The sequence below is a fragment of the Pieris brassicae genome, chromosome 6 (assembly GCF_905147105.1).
Source record: "Pieris brassicae chromosome 6, ilPieBrab1.1, whole genome shotgun sequence".
NCBI lineage: Eukaryota > Metazoa > Arthropoda > Insecta > Lepidoptera > Pieridae > Pieris > Pieris brassicae.
The window spans coordinates 11,381,121-11,404,013 of record NC_059670.1 but is presented as its reverse complement, the minus strand read 5'-3'; the positions used below and the strand labels follow the sequence as shown (position 1 = coordinate 11,404,013).

The 22,893-nt window shown below is 33.5% G+C and overlaps 1 protein-coding gene across 3 annotated transcripts; it reads left to right on the top strand.

The window, feature by feature from the left end:
• Window positions 1-703: 703 nt before the first annotated feature.
• On the top strand, window positions 704-22,469 carry LOC123711087 (protein Tob1). Of its 3 annotated transcripts, none has more exons than XM_045663493.1 (4): window positions 704-976; window positions 19,311-19,611; window positions 20,013-20,104; window positions 20,439-22,469. In XM_045663493.1, exons 2-4 carry the CDS (start codon window positions 19,323-19,325, stop codon window positions 20,778-20,780), a joined length of 723 nt encoding a protein of 240 aa, XP_045519449.1. In that variant the 5' UTR covers window positions 704-976; window positions 19,311-19,322; the 3' UTR covers window positions 20,781-22,469. The 3 variants fall into 3 exon arrangements, with proteins under 3 accessions (XP_045519449.1, XP_045519451.1, XP_045519450.1); XM_045663495.1 differs by lacking the exon at window positions 704-976 and adding an exon at window positions 15,302-15,326; XM_045663494.1 differs by lacking the exon at window positions 704-976 and adding an exon at window positions 18,896-18,959.
• The last annotated feature ends 424 nt before the right edge of the window (window positions 22,470-22,893 follow it).

The following is a 22,893-nucleotide window of genomic DNA, read 5'->3' as shown; positions in this document are numbered from 1 at the left end:
CATAATTGCTACGAGATCGTAGGCGCATCGTTACACGTCCTTAAACTTGTCGAGTGTATCGGCATGGATTGGTCGAGTGCTAGCCCCGTGACCTACATTTACCGACCCTCGGGAAGCTGCTAATTCCCACCATCTACGTCATGAGGGGGGCGCCTCTATGGCTGCTGCTACAAATGCAGCGCTGAGAGCACTGAACGTGTATTTGTGGATCATATAGCATGGCTACGTAAAGTTTTTAGCTGGATACAGCGTCGAATTTTTTAGGAGGCGGTTGTTTCGTCTATACGTGAACATTTGTGACGTCTTTTTCTTCAATCTATCTTATCGAGCAAAAATCACTTGACTTAAGTGGTAGTAGGTATTGTCAAATACTTGAAATATGTATTTTATTAGACAATCAAAAAATTGTGAAGTACTAAATTTTGATCGCTAATTTATATGTCGCCGCGATTTTTTAAAAGACAACTTACTTTACTTTGCTAAAATTTAAACATTAACATACAGAATGTTTTTGTTTAAGGTTTAGTATTTAAAGTTTTTCTTTTAAATAAATTTCTGAGTCACTCAAACCATACATGTAACCTTTTATAATAGTTTTTCGGACTAATTAAAGTCTATATTTACAGCGCTTTTCTTAAAAGCTGCCTACCACTTTAAATGAAAAGCGCCATTTTCCGGCAAAGAGTCGTGAGCGGAGCCTATACCGAGCAGTCGACGTCCCCACGCCGAGCCGACACCACGTCGCAACACGCCGCGTACTCGCGAACAAAATCTCGGAGCCGCCTGAATTTTTTTAAAGTGTAACCTCCATAGTTTTCTAAGTGAGATACAAGTGATATTATTCTTTAATTTTCGAACTGTGATAACTCAGGCGAGCGACGCGGGTGGGGCGCGAACTCCTGACATACTGGCTCAGTCAGCCGTTGGTCGCCGAGTGGCACACACCATCGATTTTCTACTTACGCCAGTACGCGAGGTACGTAATCACGTGTTTGTATTTTCATCGCGGCTATTTCCACGCGACGCCTATTTTCGAACCATCTGCTTAACGTTCAAGGCCGCTGTTGTTTTTAATGTTGATGCAAAATGTCTATCGTACCGGGATAACGATTCGTTTTCATGGTTTACCGATCTGTACGTTCGAAATAATGCGATAAGATTCAAGGTAAGGTTTAATAGGTATAGTGAACGTTTTACTCATCAATGATTGCTCTTTCAAACAAACAGAAATTGCCGGCTCTATCTGAGTACGATACTATTTCATTCGTGACGGTTTAAATACACATATGGTGGTCTAATTTAGTTCAATTAAAGTATTTTTTTGTCATATATTATATTGTCATGTCGTATTTTAGCCAATTTATACTTTAAATAATATGTTGATCGATGAAAAATATGCGCTTTTAAAAACAACCTTTTGTAGAAATCACAAACGCCTATTACCAAAATATAGTAAATATATAAAATGTCAGCCACATAACATTCAAATCCGATAACGTTATAAATTATTAGGTTTATGCAATTTGGCACTTGTTCAAACTAAATTCATTCACTCTTATATAATTAATTTATATTTACAAACAGTAGCGTATAATTGTATCTACTACACCAATAGAAAAATGCATCTTATGTTCGTCAAGTCTTAATAATTTCTCAAAGCATGCGACAGCTGAAAACCTACTCGGTACGTGAAAGATGAATTCTCTTAACTTAATATATGTCTCTTACATTTTAACTTTGGCTATTTTAATATAATTAATGTATGGATAAATATCTAAATAAGTTTATTTTATCCACGTTGCATTCTTCTGTCATAGAAACGAATAGGTTATTATGATCACTACACTTGGATCACGGTGCGTTGAAGTGACTTAGCATATGTATGGTTTTTCTAATCCTATGGATCTTAAACGTGGCTTATTACTTTAAGCCGTAATTTTTGACAATTATAAATCTAAATAAACAAAGTCTTAGTCAAAGCTCCAAAATACATTGCTAAACATATTTTTTATAAATTCAATCTTTTCTTATTTAAAATACCCCACATAAAGTGTCTAATTGTTTATTTATAATTGATTTAGAACTATGCGTTGTTTAGACATTACAGATACCATAAGGATACAATATCCTCCAAAATCAATGATCGGAGGTTACTAAGTGTTAACGGGACACGTATTAATGTCAAGGTGTGTGCCGTCGCGGACAACTATTGTTTGATTTTTCATTATTGATTTGTAATAGTTCTTATAGTTTAGAATTGTGATCAATATGGGACAGCTAACCATTGAAATACATACTAAACACAAGTATGCAATCGTAATATCAAAGATGTAATAATGAAACTTCTATTATTACTAAAAAGAAGAGCCGTATTTTTCCAATATTATAGCAATACAATGAATATTCAACAATGTTTGCCGTAAACAATGTAGATAACAAAACGTTTTAATTATTCGAACATACCTTGCAGTTTTAAGTATGAGCTCAGAAATAAACATAATGGACATTTAATGTCAGAAACAGTCGTTTTAAATTAAATAACATGCATTATGCACTTCACTATTAATTGCAGTCTTTATAAAACGCCAAGGCCGTGCGATATATTCCTATGTATATTTTGGCATAGAAATTGCGGGATTTTGTTGAAGTTTCCAAGGCTAAAACACTTTGCCAAAACAGCATAGATTTCGGTGATTAATATACAGTTTCGTACAAGTTACATTAATATTAAATTAAATAATTTTCTACGTAAAGGTTAGGATACATGCTGTGAAAATCGTATCGAAAATACAAAATAATAATCTATAAATATACACACAATGTCTTATCAGCTAATTATAATTTTATTTGTATGTAACTAATTCAAATGTCAATAATTTCCAGTATTTTCCTTTAGAATTTCCGTTCTACTCAATGTCTGCATATTGTATTAATATGAACAAAAGCCATCATTTCAAAGAGCCTGACCTTCACTCTTTTTAAATGAACATAAATAATTCAACTTGAAAACCTATAGAGGCATTAAATGAGATTTTTAATTACGATGAATGCTCGCTAAATCTTAACTTTGCCCTACTGGCCTATATTATGTTCTAGTTTACACAAACTTTATAGCTATTCTGTATGTTTAAAATACTTCTCAATTTGTTTGATACAGAATGGGTAAGAACTATGTAGCTTGATTTTGAAAAAATGTTTTTCATATTTATGGCTTAGGTTTTTTAAGAGCTGAGACACGTGTCTGTAGATAAGACCTTTGTTTTTTTTTCAGTGAAATACACTCTTGTGATTAGATACAAAATTTGGCTATTATAATTAATCGTTAATAAAAAAAAGATTATTATAATTTTGATAATGTTTTGATTAATTCTTCAAAATTGTTTGCCAATGGGCATTACAGTAAAAGCTTGCATCTATGAACAGTAAAGACACGTAACATAACAATAAAACTTAAACAGGCAAGCACAGCATATGATCACAGCAGTGATCGAAAAATTGAGACACTTAAATGATAGTTATTCAAATTTTTTTGGAAAGGAGATGTGAAACTGTGAAAGAGTGGTTTTGCCTTACATATATTAACGTATACGTACGTAATAGGAAGGTTTATCTTAAACTAGAAACAGAATAGAAGGTAAAGGTAAAGCGTATTAAAAACGTGATAGCTAAAGTAAATTTTTTGTTAAAATTTTCCTTCTATTGTTAATGTGTTTATAATAAGTGGAAGGCTGTTTAAGTGGGAAAGTTTAACAATAATACTATTTGTATGTATTTGTAAAAAGATAATTTGCACAATAAAATATCATGAACCCAATTTTATATTTTGTTATATAAAACCGTTGTTACATCCTTAAACATTTTATTTTTGAAAACAAACAGCCACCACACCACAGCATACACAACTTACATTACGTAAAAACGCACGTGTTTGCCCAACGCTTTTAACCATTTTCACTAGCGATTTAAAGTTTACACATTGACTAACAATCTTAATCAAAATCTTATAGTATTCTGATCGTGCAAATAGTTTATTATAAAATGTAAGTGTTATGTAGAAATTACTTTGTAAAGTACCGTTAACACGTCAAACGGAGGCTAATTTAACCTCCCTCGCCATTGAGAATCCTAACGTAAGTGCACTTTCTTTTTACCTAAATATCCTTTTTATTGTGTATAATATAGTTTTTTCTGTGTTAAAATATTTCACTCTAACTGAAAAAAAATATACTTGACGCTGGCTAATGCACAAACTGTACCAGAGCCAAAAGAAGAAAAAGAAACTGAAAAAATACTATTTGTTGAAAGAATATTCGAAAGAAGCAAACAAAAGGCAAATTAGCCTCCTGCATCTACTTGGGTATTCTATCGTGTTCATAATTAATAATGCCTTTATCAATTATAAGAGTGTCAATGAATTCTCCGGGATGCCTTGATCAGATGCTGGACCCAACTATCTTTGAAGTACATATACAATGGATTTGAGAAGTGAGTCCTTTATTTAGTTTATTATTCTACTAAAATTTTATGTATTTTGTAGATATAAAACTATCAGCACAACTTCGAACGATAATAATATTGATAATAATCTCGTTTCATATTGAGGAATATAACGAACTAGGGTGAAGTAGTTTTAAGAATGAATACAGAAGTCATGTCAAAGCAATCTGCAAGTTGTCCCGAAGGGAAATTTATTTAGCATTTTCTTAGCTTTTCGTTAGGAATAAATTGTTCCACTCACAATTCGTGTATAATTGTGCAATATGAAAAGTATATGTCTAATATATTTTATTTCTGCACACTACGAGTAAATAATACGAGAAAAATCCATTTACACCGCAAATATGCTTATAATACATATTTTAATTTGTACTTAATAATTTCCAGTTTACAATTGTTAATATTCCAATTTGAAGCGGTTTATCTGCTACAATAACATTTCCTTTCCATTATTATGCAAATATCTACTTATTCAGTATCTATGTATGTATATTCGAGATACAGACTGTCCTTGTACTATATTAATTATTAATGCAGGTGCTGTATACGCTACAACTATTTGCATTATTAGCAAACGTTTATTATATTTAATTTACTTAAGTTATGTGAATTGAACGTACGCCCTTACGATTGAGAGCGTTTCTCAGAAACAAATGTCACATTTGTGTTGCACTATTGGAGATTTAATAATTTCAGAAATATTTTTCATTCGTTCCTCATGTAAGAAATATTATACTTACGATTAAATCCCTAAGATTTAAAGAATGGTGTTTCCAATTTTCAAATGTATCGAAGATTTATTCCTTAGTAACTAGAACTGTTAATTATTGATATTACCCCAATGTTTGTAATAATGGCAAAGTAGTCACACCGTGCTCTGCTGCTTACAGTCAGTTGTGTCTAGTTGTGACAAGGATATTAAATGATGAGGTTAAATCCTCCGACCTCGAAACGCATCCGTCATAACTGATCGTGTGTTGTAATAAATTATTTGTTTACTTTATAACTCAATTTAAAGGTTGAATTATTGTTATTTTATAATTTGGAACAGAAACTAGAACTAGAGATCTGGTTCTAGAACAGACACTGAATTGCCAGAACTAAATAGAAAAAATAAATGGACACAAAAGGAGTAATAAAAGGGAATAATAAGAGTGATTAAAAAACATATTTTCATATATTTTAAATAAGCTGTTGAAAACAATCAGAACCTTGACACTGCTCGGCTATAACACATACACATACATTCTTAAGTTTTGTAATGTCTAAAAACTGTCTGTCTCTTTGACATTGTCTGTGTCAAAAACCATCCTTCATCTCCTATCCTATCATCTCGAAATTAATCCTACATAATTAATTCGAAACAGGACTATTAACTTTATAATAAAATCTTATTAAAAAATAACAATACGTAATTCAGTACAAAGTTATGAATATTATTTCAAACATTAGAATTCACATTGTAGTTTAAATACGGCTACTATATGTATGATAATTTTACATAATTATTTTAACCTTCATGCTGGCGTATACGTCTTATGTATAGATTTATTTGCACTTATATGTACAGTTGTGTGTTCATGTACGTTACATCGATACTAAGAACAGGCTTTTAACACTGCTATATCTCATAAATTCCTTCACCGAAATGGTGAGATTTCATTAACCAAACGACATTTGCGCATCCAGGATTTCAAAATTCGAGAATTTTCATGTTATCTGTTAATAGGAGATAAAAATCATCTGTAATAAAGAAGATAAATTAATCATGTGCCTATAATCTCATTTAAGGATCTAGTATTTTTTAAATAAACTATAAATGTATGGATCCATAGTGATCGTTAAAGTAATTTCATTATTTAATAAAAGTTGGAACTCGAATGGTTAAACTAGGTTATTGATAAACCTATGTTTATCTATTCTAGGTATCTATATTCCTCAAGCCTAACAAATAGCCAATGCATGTACCTCATTAGTTTACCTCATTAACTAAGATTGCGAGGAAATGACAACATGTTTAAAATTAATTAGACAACCTATTTCTATTTTGGTAAAATCACGTGTCAGCGGAATTTTATGTATAAACGTTGTTGTATAATGCCCTTTTAATCTATATGAAAATCCATTAGAATTAAGAAAATTCGACAGTAAATCATGTTTCGTGGTAAAAACCGATTTAAATAAAAGTAACTATGTAATAAAAACATTTGTTTTTCATACATTAGATTTATAAAAGTATAACAATAACTTATGCAGGAGTTATATTCCTAATAATATTGCTCAAAGAATCGAGAACCGCGTGATATGTTATACCGTGAACATGAAAAGTTGAAATAATTTTTGCTTAAAAGATCTCACGCTATAAGATCTAAGTCAACCAGAAAGATAACACTACGTCACGGAAACAATTCGTTAGAAATAGTACACTTATTTAACGATAATGAAACAATAGCAAAATCACGGGATCCATAGTTGTGTCACTGCCAAGTTGCTAACCGCCGAACGGGGCCATGACATTGATGTCCGTCATGCAACGCGAGTGCGACCTTGCGCGTGATCACGTTTTTTTTATATTATACTATCGATCTGTCCTGGCTTCGCACGAGCAGATAAATATATAATATTTTTAATTATTTTCAATCTGACAACTATAATTGGTTACGCTAAACACGTAACAATAGTGATTTCATCCGTATGGCATGTATAATTTTAGGACGGAAAAAAATCATATTTTTCGAAAATATTTAATGTTACTTAATTTATTGAAAAGGATATAATTTCTTTAAGATATATACCTAATTTCATCATATTATTTATAACCTCGACGTTTCATAACTATCCATAGTGGTCAGCCTGAAAAGACTGTAAGGTAATTTCTTGAAGAATAAAAAAAAACAAAACTTTAGGTTTTATTATTAAATATGAAACAATGTCAATTGACATTGTCATCTTTCCCTCGCAATAAAAACTCAGGTGTAAAAATTAACAGCCTTTTCGAGTTATGTGAACGCGTATAACCGATTTCATAATAAGTAATAACTGAGGTCTAAACTGCGGTGACCTCACGTTGGCCTTTGTCACAGTCCTTTGAATGGGTTGTAGGAAATTTTATAACATTTAGTTTTTCGACATTTGATTACCGCTTGACATTGTTACATCATATGAAGTCAATGTCAAGGAGTGATCAAATTATTGTCGATCAATAATTTTTGCGAGTCTGTGTATATTAGGTTCTCAAGTGCTATCTATTTGTTTTGGCTATTTTAATTGTAACTTGACGTTACAAAGCTCTTTTGTTTCAAATCAAATATCATTTAATTTAATTACGCTTTAGAGGTACCTCATTTATTAACTAGGCCTTATATAAGTAATAAAAATTAACGGAACACAGTTAGATGAAACGTTTGGCCTATAACAAGAGAAAATATATATCTCCCAATAAAATAGGAAATATGCGCACTAATAAATAAAAAAAGATAGTGAAGGACGAATTCCAAAGACCCTTTCATATACCCCAGTCTATACCAAGTCAATACGAGGAAATACATCTCATCCATCAAAAGCGTATAAAACAGAGTGGGAAATGAGAGAAAATATTACGTCCCCGATCCCACATCAATCAAGTTTTTCTCGCGACGATGATCTATACGATAGAAATGGGGAAACATTAATCATTGATGGACGTAGTTTGCCCCAGTTTTCCTATGTCCCCTCATCTCTACATACTATATGTACTCGTTAAAGATAACTCAGAGAGTATTCTTTGAAATCATCCCCTACCTTAGGTCGGTACATAAAATTAGGTTAATTACATTGCTCTATTTAACTCGAGAGGGTAGAATAACAATCGCTATGTAAGCCATGATAAACATGAATTAAAAACAGCTTACACAAAATAGCCATCGCGTTATTTGTTTCGAACGCAAAACTATTGTAAACTGTCGAAGCTAATAAATATTTCCTGCTCGTCTATCTGTGACACAATGCATCAGCTATCAAAGAAAATAGGTCAGAAAAACGGTAGAACAATCAACTACAATCATCCCTAACACATTCCATTGCACTTTGTACAGGGGGTTAATTTTGCTTCACGATTACGTCACGACCAACGCGTATGGTAATATAAACTTTATCAGCGAATCGGAGAGTTTAATTTCCTCCAACACAGCTACGACCGAGACCTACTGGCTTCTTAATGCGAAAAGTTTGACGTCAACCGCCCCACATTCGCCCCGCCTCGTCTGAAGCACGCTTTTCGGTAACATATGTCACTTTGAGGAAATAAGAGGAATTCTACTCGCTCCGTAGTTGTGTAGCAATAAAATTCTCGCTTTGACGCTACCTATGTAGAGCGCTGTTTTAAATTGCTTTTGGGAATGTTGGGTTGTCAGATTCTTTATGTTCTCGGCATTGTTTGAAATGCTAATGTATCCTTAGAAAGTTTTTATCGCATTTTAAAGTAGATAGCTCAATGGGATTGTCCCTTACAAAAGTGACCTTTTAGTAATACTAGGTCTAGTAAATGTGAATTATTTATTATTAGGAAATCAGGCATGAAGGCTTAGCGACAATAAAATATTTATCACAAATAACTTTACAATTTCAATACTGAAATATTATGCAAGAAATATATTAACAAGTATGTACTCACGATGTGTAAATAACATAAAACGTGCAATACGAGCCACAGCTAATTATTGTTATACCTATAATGAGGTAGTCATGCTACGAATATACTCATAAAAATTCGTAAAATTTTATTATTCGTCTTAAAACGTACGAAGTTTTTTTTTGGATATGTGCTGATGTTATAAAGTTTCAGCTTCTATATCTCTTCTCATGTCGCTCTTCGCAGCCGCGCAATTAGTTTAAGCGTCAAAATAACGCGTTTCTTTCACAACGTTTATTCATTAGTGAAACAATTTTGACAAAACAAGGTCTGCTTACGTTTCAATTAGGATATTAGTAAAATAAATATTTAATTTTCACGTCTACGTATTTGATTACGCAAAGTGACTTTTTTACTACTAAACCGATAAGAAAGACGTGTAAATAATTAGTCATGGGTATGTAACATAACTGTTTTAATGCTTATTGTGTGAAGATTCTAAGCGTTTGCGCAAAGCGAATAATTCCCGCGTAGTTCAAGTATATGACGATTACATGACTATTTCACTATAGGTACGCATTATTTTTATTATTGACACATTGGTATAGTTTATTACACAGTATTTTAACAATGTACGTTCGGGTTGCATTCCCAATATGCAACATTATTACTATTAATATGTAGATAAACACGCTAGCAGCTTAATTGGCTGATGCGCGCATATTTGCAGACAAATTATCCAACCTGTTTTTATTTTTATTTAATTATTCCAGGTTTAAGGTTACCCTTCAAATGTTTGTTCTCACTTAAAATACAAAGCTTCTCAATTTCTGGAATATTATAGAGGCCAGTAAGGTTTTATAGGTTTCAATGAGATTACCTTTTAATCGCCTACTTCCTAATTCAGTAAGATCAAGTGTTTTCAGACGCTTATTATAAGGTTTGTTCCTAAGTGCTCTGACACTTTTCGTGGCTTTTCTTTGAACGCTTTCAACCATAGTAAGATCCTTTATGCAATAAGAATCCTTAATGCTGTAGGCATAGTGTAACAGTGGTCATATATAACATTTATATATCTTTAAGAATGATCTTAATGTGACGCATTTGAATGATTTACTCACTTCTTAAGTCAAGTCACAACTGATAGTAAGCCTTTTTGCGTGCATACTGGCAGTAACTTCAGAATAATCAGAATTACCTTTTTTCATTGAAACATTTGCGACCTGTATAATATATATATATATATATCTTTTTAGTTTGACCGTTACTTGCCACGTCTTTTTTAGTGGCTGGTATCGGCAGTTTCAATAATACATTATCCTTTATTCAAATTCTGAAAGCGTCCATTAAGCCCTTGATTCAATGTCATATTTCTGAATGGTATTGAATATTTCATAAAGGCTTATCTATTATTCAATCTGTTTATAGTCCCTTTATAGACAAAAGGATTCGACTTAACGACCGGTCCATACGTCAAATCTTCAAACAAGACTCAATGGAGCGGGCCTTGTTTCACCCTCGATCAATAATCTAATAATTGGGAAGACAGGTATTGTTTCCTTGGAATCCCAGGGATGAGAATTTTGTGAATGTATTTGGCGTAAATAGGGCATTACGAATGATCAATGGCATGAAGATGTTTATTGGTAGTAACTTGGTTTTTATTAAAATTGAGATACCTTTTCGTCTTATTTAGTGTTTAAGTAGTGTTTAGTAATATCTCTATATCATCATTCTACTTTATGAAAGGTGGTGGTTAATCTATTTATTATACAAATTATCATTATTATCAAAATATAATTATTCGATTCGGCGCGTAATGAAATATTAAAGAGGATCTATTAGAAAGAAAAAAAAATCATATAGATTCCATTATAATTCAGACATTTCTTATAATTTTTAAATTATTTACGTATGTTCCTATTTAACACGTTAAAGTCACAAATTATGAAGGTATTGCCCGCAGCCATCAATCAATGTATATCTCCAAGGATGTCGAGCAGGTTTGAGCAATTTATCACACTCCTTGACATACAACTCTTGTCTCTACACGCGTAAATCAAACAAGATTTGAGGAATTTCCTAACTTTAAACAGTACACATTTACTTATCACGTGCTATGTTTAGGTATTTTCCATTTAATTATGTAAATTGGGTGTGAAATAAGGGAATAATAACAACAAATTAGTTTAATTAACTAACCACTTACGCAGTTAACAAACCTCGTAAAAGCAACGACTTAAATGTCGTAGTTAAGTGGATTTAGCACACAGACTGATTAATGAGGTCAGGATGATAATGGTCACTGTGAGAATAGGTAGGGCATCACAGGCATATGCTATGCTGCATATAGATAAAATAAATCAGATTCGCGTTACACTCTTTTTAGGTCTGGGCCTCAGATTTCTGTGTCTGTTTTATGTTCATTTGTCTATCTAATAGGCGACTAGATGATCAGCCTCCTGTGCTTGACACACGTTGTCGACTTTATGGATCTAAGGCAAGCCGGTTTCGATCGAATGTTAAATGTACACATAGCTAGAAAGTCCATATGTGCAATGCCGGGAATTCAACCTTCGACTTCAGGTATGAGAGTCGTACGCTGAAGCCAAGCCAAGCCAACTAATTTCATTACATTTGATGTTAGTTGTGATCTATCTCTTCGACAAAACGTTATAAATCTTAGATATAACAGTAAAAAAATCTCAAGAGCAAAATACCCCTAATTTACACATTTCATTAATATTTTAACTAGGAAAGATATGTAGTAGTTTTGTAGTGTAACTCATTAGCTCTAATACTACAGAAACGAATTTTAAAAATTCAATCATTAATTCTGAGTGAGGGTAAAAATGCTATAAAACAATCACGCTACGCATCGACGCCCAGAGTATAAATAAAAATGTTGAAAATACGAGAAAAACTGAAAGCAGAGATTTCCAGAGATTTATCTCCGGAACTACGGATTCGTATTGAAAAAATACTTTAGTGCCGCTAATCTATTTATAATATCATGTTACAATAGATAATGTTAGAACATAAACATGTTTGTGTAAACGATACATCATCCTCATCGGAAAACTGTAATAATAACCACGTTCCATAATAATCATATGAATGTAATAATGTCATATACAAGAATGGAAAATTAATAACCGCTCTCATTGCTTCAATATTACAGATTAATTGCAAAACGAAGTTAAATTAAATTTCGTTTATAACTTTGTTTTATCTACAAATTGATTTCATAAACTGTTAGTTTAATCGTTTGCCGATATTGGAAAACTATTAAATCATTCCTATGCTTGCCTGTCGCACTAAATCATAATTAATGCTAAACTAAGCAAATTCTCTAGTTAAGATATGAAATTTAGAGGAAAAATGTCGTTAAGATGATCGCGTAACTAAAAATATAACCACTCCCTATTATGTCTGATATTTACTTATTGAAGTTTACCACATCGTAATTCTATACCTACAGTATATATGTAACAAGCTATCTTTTCTAAAATATGAAAAAAAATTAAATAATAAAAATATACACTTTAAATTTTAGATTTTCTTAGTAATCATTTTCTTATTGTTAAGAAAAAAAATACCGGCAATAAAGCGTTAGGTTATTAGGTATGAGAAAGGCACTTAACAATGTCCTGACCTTAGTGTCAATGTGATTTTTTAAATGTTTTTTTTTTATAAGAAGGAGGTAGGAGACCAGTGCATCGTGAGTCGATTGAAACAACACAATATTCCATGTTAGTATTGCAAGGCACGAAAACTATTATTATATAACCCAAATCTTGAGGTTGATTATTCGACTTCCAGCGATACAATAATAGTTATAAAAGCTTTTTCGTAGGCATAAATCAATTTAGAAGTGGAAATTATAAACAACGATAAACGAGAAACCGAAAATTGCCTAATTCAAGTAATTAAAAACTTACATCGCAAACAAATTCAAAAGTGGAACGCGCTCGCTGCGGGCACATAACCCATAACGGATCCTCCCAAAAGTGTTAATACTAATTCGTTGAGATACGGCCAAAACCCTGGTAGAGAAATGTAGACCTTATTAATTGTACATACAGTTTAATTTCAGACGGGTGTTTCCCTACGTGATAACCCACATTGTTATCAAAACTATCCCAAACCACATGTGAAAGTAGTATGTACGCAAATTTACATTGGCTCTGATAACACTAAGTGTGTCCTTAGCTAAGCGATATATACCGTGGAATTTTTGTTATCAAAGATCTCTACAGAACATAGTAATATTATGTAAGTTTATACTGGGACAAACATACACAGTATTTACAATTTACTTAATCTGCGTACTAAAAATGTATAAATACAAATTTAAAAGTCCCTGTAGCAGTGTACTTTCAACACTGGCAGAATTTATTCGCTGATTTGCTAAACTTATTCGATGAGGGAGGAAATCACCAGCTCTACTACTAGGAGCCTATCCAGATTTTGCATTGCAGGACATTTTATATTGCTCAGAAGAAATCAGCCCACAAGTCATTGCGTTTTTTCCTTGCAAACTTTATCATTGATAATAATTTAACATAACTACGTTAGCTAGGAGTTATGTAATATAGCAAGGGCTTATTCAGCAATTATGTCAGGTATAAGGGCCATTTGGAAGGTAAAGCGCGCCAAACCGCCGACAATTACCTATAAATTGATATCCAGAGTAGGTTTTAGGAAGGAAATATAAAGGATAAGTGTAACCGACACAAACTCATAAACGGATTATTCTAATATCTTATTTTATAGCTGTACCGAATTATATAAAATAATAATGCAAAGTCACGTTAGTTACATACTGTTAATACCAAATCGGTTCTAGTTTTGTTATTATACTCTTAGTCTACCTTAGTTAGCGGCGTAACATTTGGCGTTGCGTAGAGATGTCACTTTGCATCTTCTACTGTATTTACCATTAAGTGTTCAGAAGAGTTGTTCGGATTAATATCTGCAGCTTGAAACTCATCGGACGTCGAGGCAGAATACGAAATATCACCCGTATCACCTCGAAGTCCGCCGTTCCACAACTGAGCGTATTTCAAGGCCATTATGTGGAACCAGCTGCCCGCTGAAGTATTTCCGAACTAATTCGACTTAGGGTACTTCAAGAAAAGAGCGTACCAATTTATAAAGGCCGGCAACGCACTCGCAAGCCATTATACATTTATTGTTATTTCCTTTCGTGTTCGTGCTGTATGGACCCCTTTTGGGAAAAGTCTTCCCTCCTCCTCCTCCTCGGCCTCCTTCTATACTTACCATTTGCATCTGTTGTTAGCTTACTCCATCCAATTCTCCCCAGAAATCTTAAGTAAGTCGTCAGTCCATCGTTTTTGTCTTACGGGTCATATGTGGGTGGGTGGACCTAATCATATAAACATGGTATAATATCCACGAAAAAATGGATGTTACACAAACAACAATACATGTCATGTTCCTATGTCCGTATCCTCTGCTTCGTCGGCGTAGATTCATAATTAAAAGTAGCTTTTTTTATTATTGTTTGTCAAAATAATCATAGTTTGAGTGTTTTATTAGTAATTTGGGCAGACAAAATTTGTAAAAAGTGATAATACTTTTTTATTACTTAGAGGTAACCTTGTGCAAATTGAAAATAAGCATGTCTCGTAAGCGAGAAAATATATCAGAATTTGTACACTCGTAGATAAATACTGGTAGTTTATTACTACGTAACGTAAAAGGGAGTAATGCGCGTAGAACATTGTATAAAATAGGACGAGCAAAGACTACGTAATGGTATTTGTTTACGTGATATTGATACAAATTTAGCTGTCAATTACTTATCAAGTATATTCTAGATAAAAAATATTCAGTGTTAAGTTATTTTCGAAAAATACTAGCGTTCGCAAATCGTGTATTAGGTAACATGAAGTCAAATTATTAATGGTCTACTAATAATATACTAATACTTATTTAACGTCAATAGATAAGCTTTTAGTGTATTTAACGATCTTCTCAGATATGATATACCCTTGACTTCTAAACAAATCTTTCATTTATATTAGTTTATAACTCTACTAACTACTAACGACTAAAATATTTTGTGTCTGTATACTGATGCTTTTTATACAACATTTTTAAGCTGAATAAGTATACTTTTACGAAAAATATAACTCATTATAGAGGCAATAACGGTTGAATTTTCTTTTCAGTTCAAGACGTGAAGCCTTTCAAAGTCTGTCTATGCAATCTAGTTGACATTGAGTCGCAAGTATCATCTAGGAAATTTTCAATTCAAAATAATAAACTAATAAAATAAAACGGATAATTTTAAACCTATTTAAGTCGTGTCAAGCAATAAGAAATTTAATTTTCAGCTCGTGAATATATTAATAGGAAAATTAAAACTAGAAAACATTCTGAAATGAAACGATCCAAAAATATCAACCATACTTGAATAAACAGCCCGTACTTGAATCGTAACAGAAATGTTTTCACTTGACAAGACCGTATTTTAAAAGAAGATAATATCCTTAATCGCACAGAAGGCAAATTCGTCGCATATTTTTGCGAATATTCGTCCGCGAATTTTGACCTTTACACCCATTGTAACAAGTGATTTTATTGAATGCTAGGGGTTGTCGGGCAGTGGGGCGTCGGATCGATACTGGGTTACGGATATAAATAGGACAGCCGAAGTTAGAGGCCGCACGCCTCTAGAACTTCGGTGTAATTGTAAATCGATATATCAGATGCTGGTGATGCTTGAAGGCTATCCGCATTGATTGTACCTTGTTACGAGCGGATGCTTTAATGGTCTTAGATAAATACAATCCATTGTGGTTAATAGGATAATTTCAAGATGAGGAAAGATTGCTTTCCCGACTGTACATAACCACTACATTTAGACGTTTATTTCAAATAAAAGGGTTAAAATTGATGACTGAAGGGGTGGAAACATAAATTGTATGTTATAGATTAGTTTATAAATACTTTATTACTATAATAAACCTTTGCCCGGGCTCGAACCGATAATGAAAGGCATGGCTTTTTATTTTACATAAATTCTTTCTCTATGTATAGATACAGAACAGAATGTTTTAACATTAGAAATAAATATTATAATTGTAACATTCAGATAATTTCGGTGTATATACCATAATTAGGCATTACTATACATAATCACAATGTAAGCTATGGATAAAATACGATGTACGACAAACATAAAATCAATTACTACAATCTTCTCGCTTGAAATGTTTTTAATTACGAAGTTCTTAATACGGTGAAATAATGTTGCAAAAATGAAAATATTTTCTCTATCTTTTAATTGTCCCTTCGTTCGTGTTATATCAAATAAGATATATATGTGTGTTTTACAGAATCTAATTTTATATAAAATCTGAATATATCACACATTTAACCAGTTCACAATTCTCAGTCTCTCTTTAATAATTTTCGAAGCTTGTCCCAAATTTATTTTTCTTTCAATGCGGTACTGGTAAATACCAAGGCTTAAGACTCACCATGGAGTTGAAATAAGGGACTTAAAAGTATTTACACAAATCTCTTCCTTATCAGACGAATTGCAGTAGGCTTTAGGAGTATGGCGTAGCTGCTCAACGAATTTGATAAATAAAATGAACATTTAGGAATTACTAAACTATGATGTTTAAATTACAATATCACTTGATTTTAGAAGTATGATTTCTATATACGCTTGCCTGGTGCATAATCATTGATTTAAAAAAATGTGTTTATTCATTAGAAACAATTCATTAACCCTTTTAAGTAAAGAACCTGTGTCAGGGTTCGCAGCTCTTCCATAACAAAGTATTTTTTCTTTCTGTATATGACACGCGTACATAAGTGTGTGTGCATTCATATTAAATAATATTGAATGTATATAAGGAAAGTAACTTTCAAAGCTATAACCGTTTGACCTCACTACAGTTTCATATAAAACTCTCTGAAGCGTTACTAATTGTGAAGGAGAAACTTGAGCCTATTTCAACTTTAGCAGAACAAACTTATCAGTAACGGAGACCCACAAAGGGTTTTGGGACTTTCATTTATTTCACGATCACGTTACGCTATCTGTTGAGCATTCAAGAGATTGCCTTTTTTCTTTGACGACTTTCGTTTGTGTACTCTTATCGGTGTTTTGTTTCGTTCAAGCGAGTCTTTCGTTTGTACGCAGCTTGGGTTATTCTAATGATCGTCTAGAAAGGTAATATTTTCTACTTTTAAGCATTCTAAACATAGTTGAATCAATTTTTTATTGGTTTTGTCAAAGTGCAAGCAAGTGTTAAATGTGCAAATGGTCCTTTCCTTTTAGAACAAATGGTATTAATTATCATGTCGAATATCAAATATCATGGTGTGACACGTGTCGAAATTACAGTAATTTCAGTGTAAAATGAAGTTTTGATTAATTTATCGAGCGTGTGTGCGTAACGCATAACGCATTTAGGATGAACTCAACGGTTAATTGGCATGAAAATTAAAAAGTGGATTGATTGTACTCTTCCACACGTTCCTGGCCTATATACAGCCATATAATGTTTATATTATAACCGACTTAACCGTCACTTGCAAAGTACTCGTTAACGTTTATTAATATAAGTATTTCAGAAAGACTAGGTGTCCTTCTGAAATACGTATGCATCTGAGTAACTACATCTCAAAACTCAAAGGAATATCAAAATGACTTTTTCCTAAGTTCGAATATACCTAATTTAAATCAAAAAGGATTATTGATGGATTATGAAATTAGTTATCTTGTTATAATATAATTGGAAAATTTTCATAAATTAAATATTTATTAAATGATTTTCTATATCAGAATAGACGTTACGATTTATAACATTACTTTCAAATTGTATCTACCAAGTGATTCATTTTCTAATGTTCTGCTAATGAATCGTGTTACGCTGACTTAAAAGGAACCTCATAAAAGCTGTTTACGTCCGCGAAACGCCAATACTTGCGTTAACATAATAATGTATAATGTAAGGCTCTTTAATATTTATTACTTCACATTAGCGTCTACGCCGTAGCACCACTACGATAAGTATTGTAATTAAATGATCTATTTAAGTCTATATTTGTAACTGTGAAACGATCAAACATATATTCACAGTTTAATTCAATTTCTTGACACTAAATATCGAATAAACTACAAGAAATTTATATTTAATCAAACGTGCAAATCTTGTATGAGGCGTGTCCTTGTCATGAAAATAGCTTAATTACTACATAAGAAAGAGATAAAATATAGGGTTTAACCTCAATTGTGTTTTGTTCCAATATTTATATATGATCTATAAAAAGAGCTACTTATCTATTCTTCAGACAGGAACCTCGCACGTTACTTTGTACGTTACGTTTTCAGTCTGTGCCCAACCACACACACAAACATTGAACGGCTTAAGTGACAATAATAAAATGGAATCTGAATGAAACATAGTGTAATTAAACATTACTTTAACGTTTTTTAATAAGCAGATAATCAAAGTTATTTACAGGCTAATTAATAGTAATATTTTTGCACCATTCCAAAAAAAAATCTTGCAATTTTAACAAACAACTAATTTTAATTCTCAATTAAGTTAAAAGTCAAAACTGGCATATTTTTGGGTAATTCAATCGGTCATAATCGGTTAGTCACCAAAGTGATAAGATTAAACTTGCCTATCGCGAGCTAATCTCAGGAGATGACAACGTATGATGAATTACAGATAAAAGTTTAAAATGACAAAATAACATACATATAGAGAAAAACGAAAGTTAGCTATATCTAAGCCGGGATTTGGTTTTATTCATTTACGTAACAAACAAAACGAACCTTCCAACGCAATTTAATTAGGTAAGGCTGACTTTTACATTACATTCACTCGATTTTTCCATAAAAAGGACGTTTTTTTTCTCCCTATGTATCAACATTTACTTCTTCCTTTGTCGCGTTCTTCATTACTGAAGGTCATGCAGGTATAGTGCTGTGTTTCGTTGTCTCGTGCCTTCCACTCTACCGATCACCACCAGTTTCTCAAAGTTATCGGTTCAAAGGGAACAGTCAAATAAAGTTTTAAATGACGTTATTACGTTTTGACGTGAGAAAAGGTTCTAATTTCTAAGAAATCTATTTGTCCAGCATTCGTTACATTTCAGTGACTTCGATACGGAAATAGATTAAACAAAGATATTGTTTTTTTTGCAGTGATCAAACAAAATGCATATTGAAGTACAAGTAGCATTAAACTTCGTGATATCATACCTCTACAACAAACTGCCGAGGCGGCGGGTGAACATTTTCGGAGAGGAGCTGGAGAAGGCGTTAAAAGACAAGTTTAGGGGTCACTGGTACCCTGACAGACCGTGCAGAGGCTCAGCATTTAGGTGCTTGAAGACAGGGGGCCCTTTAGACCCTGTGTTGGAGAGGGCGGCAAGAGAATCGGGCGTTCCAGTCCGTGATGTGCTGGAACACCTTCCAAGAGACCTGGCTGTTTGGGTCGACCCAGGTAATTTCAATTGTTATTTTTTTCTGAAAGTATGGTTTTAAAATAACTTGAACTATAGGAGGTATAATAGGAGCAACGTAATTGATTTTTTGCTTAACTACGAAACTACTTACGATAATTCAATACTTTTTTTAAATAAAAGCTGTTATTGTGTTAACATTTAATTGTCAAACTAAATTCTGCGTGAAATATCTGACGCTGTCTAATTTCATGCTCATTGTTATTGTGTAATTAAGTTCTTCCTATAACAAAACAAGATGAATTGAGCTCCATTTAAATAACCCGTGTTCATAAATTTAAACTTTGAAATTGCGCATCCATTAACATAATAATTTTGAGCTAGAAGATTAGAATTATAATAAAAATTGTATTTAAATTTATTGAAATGTTTGTATTTTCAGGAGAAGTGTCCTACCGAATCGGAGAAAAAGGTGCTGTGAAGGTACTCTTCAGCAGCGACGAAAGAGCAGCAGAGGAGCGAACTGACAGAGAGGTACTTATTATTTTTCTTTATCTTATTTAGAGGTTAGGTAGAGGAAATTTGGTTTCGGAAAGCTAACATGTTGAAATTTTTGGATCCTATTGCCAATTCCTTATATTGATGTTAACGCTCAGACGTAAACAAAAACAGGGTAATGGAAGAGAGATATCATAAATCAATGTTTACCAGTTACGTAAAAATTGGCACAGCTTCAAGTAGGGCAATAAAGCAAACAATATCGCAGAAACAAATCAAACGCAATGGCTTATAGGTCAACCTAGACTTTCTCCATTAGCCTAAAAGGCCCCAGTACGGCAACGGCGGTAACAAAACCTTTGCGTTTCAGGTGACTCGCGCCTTCAACCCCGAAGCGCAATGCTTCAGACCCGTGGAGCCGGTGGCGGCGCCTTCGCCCCCCACGCCCGCCGCCTTCTCTCCGGCGCCGCCGTTCCGCGCGCAGCCGCTGACCTTCACGACGGCTACCTTCGCGCAGACCAAGTTCGGTAGCACCAAGCTGAAGACTAGCAGCAAGCGCGCCAACCGCATGTCGCCCACGGAGTTCAGCAACTACATCAAGCAGCGCGCCGTGCAGCAACAGCTGGCGGCGCGGGCGCTGTCCCCGGCCGACCCTGCGGCCTACTTCGTGTCGCGGCGCGAGGCGGCCCCGCATTTGCTGCTCGCCAACTGAGGCTCTCGCCGCTCATAGATCCTTTACTTTTGTACGAGAGAGACGCGTTTATTTTTTTATTTTCCGCGGGGGCGTCCCGCGCCGCTCGCCGCTTGTGATATCCGTACGATTTTTCATAACTTTTTGTATTCTCGTTCGTTACGTCGATGTGTAAATTTATAGGAGCGACGATCTGCCGCGCGACTCGCCGGCGATTTATTTTCTTACTGTTTAAAGCCGAGTCGGGTTAGATGTCTTCGGTCGATGCGACCTTCGTGAAGAGACGCGAGCGCTCGCGACGTACCTTCACGAGCGAGCCTGTATTCATTCGTCCTCCGATCTAAGAGAATACTGATAATATTTAAATGTGTATACTTTATATTCGTAGTACGCGAAACGTATAATTTTTCACGTCGAAAGGCCAATAGAGAAATGACATATTTTTAATATTTAAAACTAAATTCATACTTTCTAAGATATAGCGTACTGCAACTGTTGTGTATTCGAATTTTGTATGTAATGACGTTTGCATATCCGTTCGGACGCGGTCGGACGGCGCGGCGGGCCGCCCGAAGGCGTCGGAGATCTCACCTAGAGTAGGACACCTTGTACGATTGTACCCTCGTAACGATTATATTAAACGTAAATATATTATAGGATTAGCTACGTTTCAATCTAACAGTATTTTTTTAAGAAGATATTAGTCCTCGTGTACATTGCCGGCCGACCGCGTCGAGGCGGCCGGCCTTAGTCTGTACGGTATACTTATATAATGTTATAAAAGACGTGAATGTGAATAAATGAATAAAAAGTATTTCTCAATTCATAAAGTAACTGGTGCATGCGAATTCATAAAGTAAAAACTATGTGTTATTTATCTTTTTTATATTTCACTTGGCACGTTCGGTGTTTCAATCGAGGCTCATAGTTGTAGGAGGCTGTGCTTAGGCACGCCGTGGTCGGCTTGTCGTTGCTCGGGACTGTGCTCGCTCGCCGTCATTTACCACCCCACTCGAGAGAGGTTCCTCCACATGACTTGCGTCCTTTTCTATTAGCTTTTGCGAATAGTCCAACACTCTTTCATTTTTTTTATATCGAATGACCCTTATTTTCTATTAGTCTAATAAAAGTTACGCAAATTAATTTGAATAAAAGCTTTAATAGTTAAAATGGCGCGGATATTATTGTAATATGAACTGTTTAACAGATTTTTACAACTGTAAAGTATAAACAATAATTTCGCGTGTAGCAAATGCAAGGTCATGTCGAAAAACCAAAATTACTGATAGCACAACAATGACAAGTTGTAGACGGAAATGTGCACTATTTTTTTACGATTTTTATATTTTCATTTAGATTAAGAGTAGTAGTATAATTTAACCATTAAAGTAATTTATTGATACCCTATGATTACGTAAACGCGAGCTCGATTGAAAAACTGAGCAAAACGCTACAGTATTTTTTGTAGATAAAATCTTATAAAGTAAGTTTAATAATACAACTTAGTATAATGAGATTTTTTATTACTAAAGATACTTTTTATTTTTTCTTTCTTTTGTAAGATATATTCGATGAGGTGTTAAATATAGAATAATATTTGCATAATATAGATAGCGGTTCTCCATAACCGCAAATATAATTAGTCAATAATAATTTTTCATATTGTTGTACGACTTTTTAAGTTTATATTAAAATGTTTTGTGCAATCTATGATGTGTTTCATTTCATTCAAAATCGCCAGAGGCCACCTTTGAAATAGCAAATTTGAATTTTCTAATAACGTCTTGTTAAAATTACATTTCATACGTCAATCGCCCAAATTTAATACTATAAAGACGTGTACTTGAAATTTGAACCCAGATTCGAATAATAAAATAAAATAGCTCCAACTTATTTAATTAATTTAATATTACTGTTATTAATATAAGCAATGTAAATAACTTAAGACGATAAGAGGTTCTTGCCTTTATCCTTGAGCTGGTCACGATACCGAACAGGCGGTAGAGTTGACAATTCAAAGTGATCATGTGATTTAACTGAATAAATGAATTTTGATTTTGATAATAACGGCAACCCCGGTATATAAAATCACACTCACAATCACATGAAAATAATGGTAAACACATTGTGTGGG

What these genes read in the sequence shown, in the direction of transcription:
- LOC123711087 (XM_045663493.1), top strand. Translation starts at nt 19,323, where the DNA reads ATGCATATTGAAGTACAAGTAGCATTAAACTTCGTGATATCATACCTC. An exon ending in GGCTGTTTGGGTCGACCCAG is followed by an intron (nt 19,612 to 20,012) that starts GTAATTTCAATT and finishes TTGTATTTTCAG; the next exon opens with GAGAAGTGTCCTACCGAATC. An exon ending in AGGAGCGAACTGACAGAGAG is followed by an intron (nt 20,105 to 20,438) that starts GTACTTATTATT and finishes TTTGCGTTTCAG; the next exon opens with GTGACTCGCGCCTTCAACCC.